The 9,939-nt window shown below is 49.5% G+C and overlaps 2 protein-coding genes across 2 annotated transcripts; both read right to left on the minus strand.

Annotated features, from left to right (window-relative positions):
* Positions 1-496: 496 nt before the first annotated feature.
* Positions 497-2,022, minus strand: DPEP2NB (DPEP2 neighbor). The gene is made up of 2 exons (XM_034639034.1): positions 1,956-2,022; positions 497-837 (listed from the first exon to the last, which is right to left on the minus strand). Exons 1-2 carry the CDS (start codon positions 2,020-2,022, stop codon positions 497-499), a joined length of 408 nt encoding a protein of 135 aa, XP_034494925.1.
* Positions 2,023-5,079: 3,057 nt separating this feature from the next.
* Positions 5,080-7,032, minus strand: DDX28 (DEAD-box helicase 28). Its single transcript, XM_002931333.4, has one exon. It carries the CDS (start codon positions 7,012-7,014, stop codon positions 5,416-5,418), a length of 1,599 nt encoding a protein of 532 aa, XP_002931379.1. The 5' UTR covers positions 7,015-7,032; the 3' UTR covers positions 5,080-5,415.
* Positions 7,033-9,939: the final 2,907 nt, after the last annotated feature.

Consider the following 9,939-nt stretch of genomic DNA (forward strand, 5'->3'; position numbering starts at 1 on the left):
GCTCTGGGGAGCAGGTCTTCCTGGGTCTCTTTATTGTGCCTCCTGGTGCTCCAGACAAGAGGCTCCCTGGGTAGACACAAATTGCTTTTTTCAGTTTCAAGAAGCCCAGCTCCTGTTGGTTTGTGTTGGTGGCTGCTGGCAGTGACTCAGGGCAGGAGTGCATCTGATAGACGGGCCCGTGCTGAGACCACTCGGAATCCTTTCTCTGCTCCTGGATCCTCCTTGGCTCAAAGAATGCAGACTTTTCTTTCTTCTTCCCAAGAAAGGACTCTAGAGTATTGAGCAGAGAAACATCAGGTTTTCTTCCAGGCCAGTTTCAGCCCTGGGATGTTCCGAGCAGCCTCTCGTTTCAAGCCTCAGTTTCTAAGGCTCCTTGCCCATGGCCAGTTAGTATGGAAGGAGGCTGCTGGCTGACGAAGGCTCAGACAGAATGGCTCAGGTTCTAATCTCCAGTGGTGGGCAGTGTGGGTCACTGCAGGAAGAGGCATTAACTGTCTTAGGCGGTTAAATGTTTGCCTCCCTGTAGAGTGGCTCCGCCAGCAAGCTTCTGTGGGGTCAGCTTCCTGGCACCATGCTGCGATCGCTGAATTTTGGGGCTGGAGCATCCTAGGTCTTCATCTGACTCTGTGAGAGCTCGACGTCTCTTGGGAGCCCGGCTGGGAATTGGTTTCTCTGCTTCCACCTTTACCGGGGTGGCCAAAGGAGCATCCCCATAGGTGCGGTAGCCACCAACCAGGCAGTATGTCTCCCCATGCCAGCTCACCTGGGTTTCTCCACACCCTCGGTAGAGGACATGGTAGTGAACAGGTGTAGGAGGAGAAGTGGGAGTCACTGCTGCTGGAAAGAAAATCAGATCTCATCAGTCACTTCTGCTGCCAGGACCTCCCCTCTCATGTCTCTCCCAGTTTCTGGCTGTAGCCCTTTAATCTGCTTGGTATCCAAAACACAGCCTTGGCCCATCACCTCTACGAGTCCCCTAGAGAAGGGATATGGCTGCAAAAGTGATTCTGTGGAGCTTAGGGCAGCAGCAGGAGACCTGGAAATCTGTTCCCCATTCTCAGAGGAAACAGTAGAACCTGAAAACAACTGCATCCAGGATCCTTTCCATCTCTCCATTCCACAGCAGAAAAAGCATTTCTGAAAGTCTGTCCCTTCTGAGGCTTTAANGATGGAAATACCGTTCAGGTGTTGGAAAAAATAATATAAGTGGGCTAAGAACCCCTCCCACCTTGGCAACTCCTCTTGGGCCCCATTTACACTGCCTCTTTCAATCACACCGACCTCCAGCCCTCTGATACTTTCACCTAGATTAGAAAAAGGCCAAATACGGAGGCAGAGTGACCAGGAGCTTCAGAGCCAGATTCTAGGTAGCAAGTCTAGGCTCATGTCAACCAACCTCCTAGGATGCCATTTCTATAGCCTTCCAGTCTTGTATCACTCATCACTCTCCTTGGCTCTTTTGTTCTTCCCATAGATATCACACCACCTTTCCCTAGTACGCAGCAGCTCAGTCTGGGGTGTGTCTCAGGGGACCCATGCGGATGTCTACCCGACAGCACGATAAAGGTGCTCGGGTTCGAAGGGGAGGCTAATGAGCAGCTCTCACCAGTTCTTCCTCAAACTGCTCCATTTATCACTTGCCAACAAAAATTCTCTTGACCTTTGCTAAGAGGCCAATCAGGAAAGGGTCAGAATGGAAGTAGCCTGTAGCCCAAAAGGGAAGGCTGCATTTATAAAGATCAGAAGCTTTCTGAATAGTTGTCCAGGGATGACATTTCACTTGTCCTAGGCAGTGAGCAGGAACACTGTAAGTCCCTGGGCGGGCCCCAGGCCACTTTACTTACAGCTGGTTCAGTTCTGAGGTGTAGTGGGCAAGCCCAAAAGGAACATGTGGCAGCCAGGTGAAGTTGTGTGTACACCAGTGACTCTTGTACAGATGCCTGGCCTAGGCCTACCTGCTGTGCTGCCCTCCCAGGGGACACAGGACAAGTTGGAATGAATATAGAAGATCCGGTCAGACATTCTCTCTCAGGCAACCAAACAGATTGGTATCTGGTAGAGAACTGGTAGGAAAGTTTCCCTGAGAGCACCACGTTTCCGTAGTTACCCTGCCATGGCAACTATGAGAAGGCCTGTGAAGTCATCACTACCCAGTGAGGTCACATGAAGAATCTGTGACTTGAGGGGCAGGCTTCAGGCTCTCGGGCTTTTGTGGAGGAGAGCAGGGTGGAGGCAGAGAAGCACCCCACCTGGGCCCTCACTCTTCTCTCCCCAGCCAGCCCTAGTGAAGTAGCCACTCCCTGTGGAAAATACCTGTGGGCTGGCACAGCCCCAGGGACCAAAAGAGGGCGAGGGAAACCCACATTCTGCAATTGGCTTGAGAGGCAAGATTAACCTAAGAGACAGCTAGGTTGTATGGCACTGTCCCCAAGTATTCAACAGCCAGAGAGGCAGAGATTTGTGTAGAAGGCTCCTTGGCAGTGGGTCTGAAGGATAAGTTAGATTTGGACCCATGGAGAGGAGATGGAAGACACTCCAGCTGGGAAGAATAAAAGCAAAGACAAGCTCTTCTTGAACTTGTCGTGCCCCTAATGTAAATTCACAAAACCCTCCCATTTTTACAACTGAGGACTCAAAAAAGCTATGCAAGGTTGCATAAGTAGTGGGGAGGTGTTCTGCTCAATGGTAGAGTTTCATGTTGGGCTCTAGATTTATCCTTGGCAGTGGGTCTGAAGGATAAGTTAGATTTGGACCCATGGAGAGGAGATGGAAGACACTCCAGCTGGGAAGCAAAATGAGGGTCCGGGATGGCTTCACAAAGTGGGAATGGTGGGGGGCACCTGGGTGGCTCAGTCGCTAAGCGTCTGCCTTCGGCTCAGGGCGTGATCCTGGCGTTCCGGGATCGAGCCCCGCATCGGGCTCCCCGCTCAGCAGAAAGCCTGCTTCTCCCTCTCCCTACCCCCCTGCTTGTGTTACCTCTCTAGCTGGCTGTCTCTCTGTGTCAAATAAATAAAATCTTTTTAAAAAAAAAAGTGGGGGGGGGCGCCTGGGTGGCACAGTGGTTAAGCTTCTGCCTTCGGCTCAGGGCGTGATCCCGGTGTTACGGGATCGAGCCCCACATCAGGCTCCTCTGCTATGAGCCTGCCTCTTCCTCTCCCACTCCCCCTGCTTGTGTTCCCTCTCTCGCTGGCTGTCTCTATCTCTTTCGAATAAATAAATAAAATCTTTAAAAAAAAATTAAAAAAAAATTTAAAAAAGTGGGAATGGTGGGCCCACTTTAGGATAAAATTCAAAACAATTTCATGACAAAATGACAGAATATAAAATAGCGACTTAATCATTACTTTCATCTCTCCCCCAAAAGGCAAAGACTGTAATAACAAACCTACCGCCATGAAAGGATGAAGTGTGTGGGCTCAGCAGAAGTGTGGGTGAAAAACATGGTCAAACTGTGAAGAGGCGTTATTAAAGCTGATTGGGTCCTACTCAGAGGAGGAGGAAATAGACAACTTTGCCCTTAGTCTGATCAGGCCCACAGGAAGGAACCATATTTGGGGCAGCCTTGGATACAGTGCGGTGGCGAAGAACTTCCTAGCAATGAGAGACAACCTTCCTTAGGAGGGGGTCTCCCGTTACTGACCTTGAATATGCAAAGATGGGACGCTTGCTTCCCAGGGCAGGTGTAAAGGGGATGTGCCCTGGAGGTAGAAAATGATGGGACTAGTATTTCAGAGGTTGGGCAATCTGGTTGACAACCACATCTTTTTTCTATTCCTAAATTGCTTGAATTAGTGTGGTGCATGTTAGGACACATGAAGTCAGGCCTGATTAGAGCAGACTGCCCTTGGGGAATGCTAGGAGGAAAAATGTGAAGGGGAGAGCTCTGGAGGAGGTTCTTTCTGGCAGGTGGGCCAACAGAAGACTACTTAGATTCTCCGAGACTCCAGAGAGATTGTCTGGGAACACCACTCTGACCTGGTACGGTTACAGATGCCTTATCAGGACCTGCCTGGGTCTCTGGGGAAGGCAGAATAGCATAGAAAAATGATTGTGAGTTCCAGAATCTGTAATTTTTTTTAAAGATTTTATTTTTAAGTAATTTCTATACCCCTCCTGGGGCTTAAACGCACAACCCAGAGATCAAGAGTTACATGCTCTACTGACTGAGCCAGCCAGGCGCCCCTGGAATCTGTATTTTTAATAGTTCTGCCATAGTGATCCATGGACAGAATGACCAAATTATTGTCCAAACTGGGTTACTTCTGAGAGTCAAAGTGGGCAATATTGAAAGTTGGTAAATGACTCAACCCTTGGTGCAGACAGACCACATTCTGTCATACTTTTGTGTATGATTTTGAGCAAGTTCTTTTATCCCTCGGAGCCTCAACCTTCCTCATATGAAAAAGAGAGCTATGATTGTACATTTAGTGCAAAATTCTCTCCTGGCAAAGATTGCCCTGGGCCCATTTCTTTTCTCTGCACCCTTATCCTTTTCAGTGTGCAGGCATTTTTAAGTGGTTTTGTGGAGTATTTGACTCTCAACTGCGCATTACCTTAGGCTTATATAATGTTGCACAACTGGAACCTAGGAAATAGTGAGAGGATGCTACAGGCTTGTTTTGCCAGTTTTATAAGAAGTTTAATTCTCTTTTCTCTTTCCCTGCCACAAGAGATGAGAAAGAAGGCAGAGCCTGGAAATGCACACCAAGCATTACTTCTGTGTCAGTCTGTCTTCTATTCTTCTGCCAGTACTTCTCAGAGAGATTTCACCAAGAGTGCCCAAGCTTGCCATGGGCACTGTTGGTGAAGAAAATCTGCTAGTCACATCCCCTTTCCGTTTTCTGGGGGTGCTTAATGGATGTTTTGGGGGCAGGAAATAAAATCTAAATGTGTACTAATTAAAACAGCAATGGAATGGGGTACCTGGGTGGCTCAGTTGGTTGGGCATCTGCCTTTGGCTCGGGTCATGATCTCGGGGTCCTGGGATCGAGCCCTGAGTCAGGCTCCCTGCTCAGTGGGGAGTCTGCTTCTTTCCCTCCCTCTGCCCCTCCCTCTGCTCATGCTGGCTCTCTCTCAAATGAATAAAATCTTTAAAAAATAAAAATAATAAAACAGCAATGGAAAGAGCCTCAGTCCCAGATGTGCTGGAGTGTGACTCTTCTCACCCATAAAAATATCATTTATTGTTAGAAATTATGACATAATACAAAGCCAGAAATCTACTTTATTTTTCAGGAGTCATGTGAAAGACTACAAAGAACCATGCTCACTCTCCAATGCCGGCCAGACAGCAGCTCACCAGGCCTTCAGGGAGGTGACTGGGCAGCCCAGGGCATCCTACTGACAAGTGTGCTCACCCGCCCAGGACAAAGGGAAAGAGTTCTGTTAATGGCATCACCTTTAAGCTGGCTACCGTCAGATTTGCTGGGGCAAAGACTCTCTCACTGAGGACCCTAGTCCTGGAAGACTTCTCCTCCGGCGAGCTGCCAGCTCAATCTTCTGAACCAGGCTTACATCCCAGGGATGGGTCACAAAGCTGATGACGGTGCCAGGCACCTCACTCCCTACACGGCCCACCCTACCGGCTCTGTGGATGTAGTCTTGCAGGGTGAGGGGGAAATCATAATTGACAACTAACTCTACGTGCGTGCTGTCCAGGCCCCGAGAGGCTATGTCTGTGCAGAGGAGTATGTCTCGGGAGCCCTCCTGGAAGCCCTGGAAGATGCCTGCCCTCATGGAGGCTGGCATTTGTCCCTGCAGCCTTAGGTGTTGGATTTTGTGGTCATCCAGAATATATCCCAGCCAGTTCACAGTGCTGGAGCTACTACAGAACACCAGAACAGTTCCCGAGGGCCCAGTCCTATATGCTCTGTCATGCTGCTTGAGGATCTGCACCAACTCAGTCACCTTCTCTGCTCCCTTCAGCCTCATAAATGTCTGTTTAACATGAGGCATGATGCAGTGGAGCTTGGAACTGGTGATGGTGGTCAGAGAGTCTGGGCTGGCAACTTTACTTAGCAGTTGGCCTACACCTGCGGGAAATGTGGCCCCCACCAGCACTAACTGAGCTTTGGGATTGAAGGGGTCTTTTAAGTCAGCTGGGTCTTCTGCTATATGGCTCTTCTCCAAGATGTACTCCACTAGTTCCAGGAAGCTCTCATCCAATAGTGTGTCTGCCTCATCCAACACCAAGTAGGAGAGCTGCTTCAGGCTGATTAGTTGACCTTTCAGGGCCTTCCACAGAACTCCTGGAGTGGCCACTAGCACATCTACTGGAGGTTGTTTGCACAGTTGCTGCCGGATGCTACTCATGCCACGGCCTCCTCCTAGCTCCAGCACTTGGAGGCCCAAGGAGATGCCCAAGGGCTGGGCTACGGCCCGCACCTGTTTGGCTAATTCTCGAGAAGGCACAAGGACCAGGCCTCGAGGGGCAGTTATACTGTGCGAGTCCAGGCTTGGCTGGCCCAAGAGCCGCTGAAGCAGAGGGAGTAGGTATCCAAGAGTCTTGCCACTGCCGGTTTCCGCGGCGCAAAGGATGTGGCGGCCGCGAAGAAGCGGGGGGATGGTACTCGACTGCACGGTTGTAGGCCGAACGACTTCAGGAGCAGCCTCCTGTAGTGCATGCAGCACGCGGGGTTCCAGACCCAGAGCCGCGAAGCAGCTCTCGGATGGGGGGTTTCGCAGCGCTGGTGCCTCGTGTTGCGCGGGTTCTATAGAGAAGTAGTCCCTGCGGGAGCGCCGACTCTTCCAACCACGCGAAGCTAGTGGCGCACGCTCCCAACGGCCCAGCGTGAGGCGCGCCGGCTGGTTCAACTCCGGCCGCCGCGCTGAGATCAGCAGCGGGCCAGGTCGCGCCAGCGCCAGCCGCGGGGAACTCCGTCGTCCGCTCTGCCGCTGTAGAGCCCGCGGGATGCGAACCACGGGCAGGGGCTCGTCGGGACCGCGGACCGCTAGGTCCCGTCGAGGCGCCCAAAGCAACCGAACCGCGAGCCGCAGCGGCCGAGCCAGAGCCATAGTTCCCTTGGCGTGCGAGAGGCGCCTAGCAATGACGTCACGGGCGCGCAAGGCCTCGTGGACGGTGTCTGGCGCGGCTCAGTAAGGCTTGTGGATTTGGCGAACCCCGAGGAAGGAGGGAGAGTCTGTAAAGTTCAACTGCGGTGAGGTCTGTAGGTCCGAACAGGGGTTGGCGACACCCAGACCGGGACCAACTTTGGGGAAACGGGCTCGATGGAGGCAGGCTCCAGGGTCCGGCGTTACGCGGCGACGGGGGCCTGGCCTTATGGACGGAGTTGGGGGGGCAGAGGGCTTCTGGCGGTTGGGTGTCCGGTCCTTGCCATTCTGCTTTGTCGCTCTCACCGCTTCTTTGATAGCTTGTCGAGTGCTGGTCTCCTGTAAATTCCGAGGATGCGGTGGCGGTTTCCCAGATGTGGTCGCCGTGCAAGGTCTTGTAATAGTTTATTGAGAGTCTGAATGTATGGCCAGGCCTGGGGGAGAAGACAAGGGCCAAGTGTCTTAGATCTAGGCACCCCCACTTCCCTTGGCCAAGAGCTGAGAGCCCCGAGGGCAAACCGATGGCCTCTCTCTAAAGTGGGAGGTAACATCTTCAGGCTTTATTTCAAGGAAACCTTTCCCTTTGTAATTTTCCCCCCTTTTCATCTGAGGTTCACTCTCCATTTTCTTGCCTCCCCTCCCAGCTTTTCGTCCTCAGCCTACTATTCTTGCAGTACATTCACCTCCACTGGCTTCCCAGTCAGATACCTAAATTTCTTAAATAGAGGTGAGGAGGGTCCTTCTACTCGACTGAGTAATCAGATGTGTGGCTTGCCTCACATAGCCCTGGTCAGATAGAATATTTCACTTGAATTCAGATGTTCCGGTTGCAAAACAAACAAACAAACAAACAAAACCCACAAAAAAACCCTTATCTTTCTCTGATTGACTTATTTCACTTAGCGTTATCCATCTAAATCCATCCATGTTGTTGCAAATGGCAAGATTTCGTTCTTTTTTAATAGCTAATATTCCATTGTGTATATACATATACACCACATTTTCTTCATCCATTCATCTATCAGGGGACACTTGGGTTGCTTCCATAATTTAGCTATTGTAAATAATGCTGCAATAAACATAGGGGTGCATTTATTTTTGGAACTCGTGTTTTTGTATTCTTTGCATAAGTACCCAGTACTGGAATTGCTGGATCATATGGCAATTCCATTTTTTTTTAAAAGATTTTATTTATTTATTTGACAGAGATAGAGACAGCCAGCGAGAGAGGGAACACAAGCAGGAGGAGTGGGAGAGGAAGAAGCAGGCTCATAGCGGAGGAGCCTGATGTGGGGCTCGATCCCACAACGCCGGGATCACGCCCTGAGCCGAAGGCAGACGCTTAACCTCTGTGCCACCCAGGCGCCCCTCTCTTTTTGATTTTTTGAGAAAATTCCATACTGTTTTCCACAGTGGCTGTACCAGTTTTAATTTCCATCAACAGTGCGGGAGGGTTCTTTTCTCTCCACATCCTCACCAACACTTGTTTCCAAAAAGATAAATACTTTAAAAGTTTCAAATGCCATTTTGATACATAAGTAGACTTTCTGGAAAGTTACCCATAAAGCAGCAGAGGAGAGAGTTTTGAGTAGTGACAGGTGAACAGAGTCATTGGATACAGCAGTGGCTCTCACGTGAGGGTGATTTTGCCCCCGCCCCACCTTGGGGACATTTGACAGAGTTTGGAGACATTGTTATTTGTCACATCTGGGGAGGTGCTACTGGCATCTAGTGGGCAGAAGCCAGGGATATTGCTCAACATTGTACAATGCACAGGAAAGCCCCCCACAAAAAAGGATTATCTGGCCCAATATGTGAATAGTGTGTCATTGAGAAACCCTGCATAGAGTATGAGGACTGAGGAGAGGCTGAGGTTACATGTGCTTTCATTTCAGGTAGGCACATTTGACAAGCTCTTGCACTGGCCCTGCCTCATCCTCAGAATCTGTAGCAAGTACACTGATGCCATTGCTTTCTTTGCCCTTGGGATTAGGAATTTTGAGGGCCCTGAAAGTCATAAACAGAAGAAAAAGTTATTCAAGGGAGTGAAGCTGGAGAAGAGAAGTTTAGGGAACACAAAACTGTCCTTATGGATCTGGGGAATGTGCCAGATGGAAAAGAGATGAGGTGTGCTGTGGGGGGTACTACTCCAGAAGGCAGAACGAGGACCCATAAGTAATAGGCAGATTCTGAATTTGATCTAAAGAACTGCTGTAACTACTAGAATTGCCCATATCTGTCTTGAGGGTGCTGAGTTTTCCATTCATATGCAATGGAAAAGTTCATATCCACTCCAGATGACTGCTGGTTGGCAATATGATAGAGGGGAGTTGATACAAAGGACACTCTAAGATATTGTGATTCTATACTACTTGTATGATTCTTTTTAAAAACTCAGGGCTCCTTGGTCCTTATCTATGTAGCTTCCTGGATATCTGACTCAACAGGTTTTATCCATTTACACGTGCCACTGTTTTATCAGATAAAAACAAAGTCTTCCTTTGCACCAAGCCAGAACAGGTATACTGAAGGAATGATCAGAAAAGAATAATGCATAGGTATGTACTTGCATTTGGGTTCTGCCCAAATATTTGGGGAAGGGAAGCTGGTTAGTATATGGCTGCTTTCTCACCATGCTCAAGTCCTGGAAGTATGATTAATTCATAATCTCATAAGGATTGGAATCTGTCTGAGCCAGTCTCTGCCCATGCCCTTAATTTCTTTTTGTCAGTTCATCAGACACTGAATAAGGCTCCTCTCTTTTCCTTCTGCTCACATTGAGTAACCTCTAGTTGTTATTGAGTTACATGTTGTATATTATAGTGCTCTAGAAATACAAAAGTTTGGCTTATTGTGGAAAGAATGTAAGCTCCTGAGAGCAGGGGCCTA

The sequence above is a fragment of the Ailuropoda melanoleuca genome, chromosome 12, assembly GCF_002007445.2.
Source record: "Ailuropoda melanoleuca isolate Jingjing chromosome 12, ASM200744v2, whole genome shotgun sequence".
Taxonomy (NCBI): Eukaryota; Metazoa; Chordata; class Mammalia; order Carnivora; family Ursidae; genus Ailuropoda; species Ailuropoda melanoleuca.

Bases quoted from the DNA above. Each gene is read 5' to 3' on its own strand.
- DDX28 (XM_002931333.4), bottom strand. From the start codon at position 7,014: ATGGCTCTGGCTCGGCCGCTGCGGCTCGCGGTTCGGTTGCTTTGGGCG.
- DPEP2NB (XM_034639034.1), bottom strand. From the start codon at position 2,022: ATGTCTGACCGGATCTTCTATATTCATTCCAACTTGTCCTGTGTCCCC. The intron at 838-1,955 runs GTAGGCCTAGGC...TTTTCTTTCCAG, and splicing joins CTGGGAGGGCAGCACAGCAG to CAGCAGTGACTCCCACTTCT.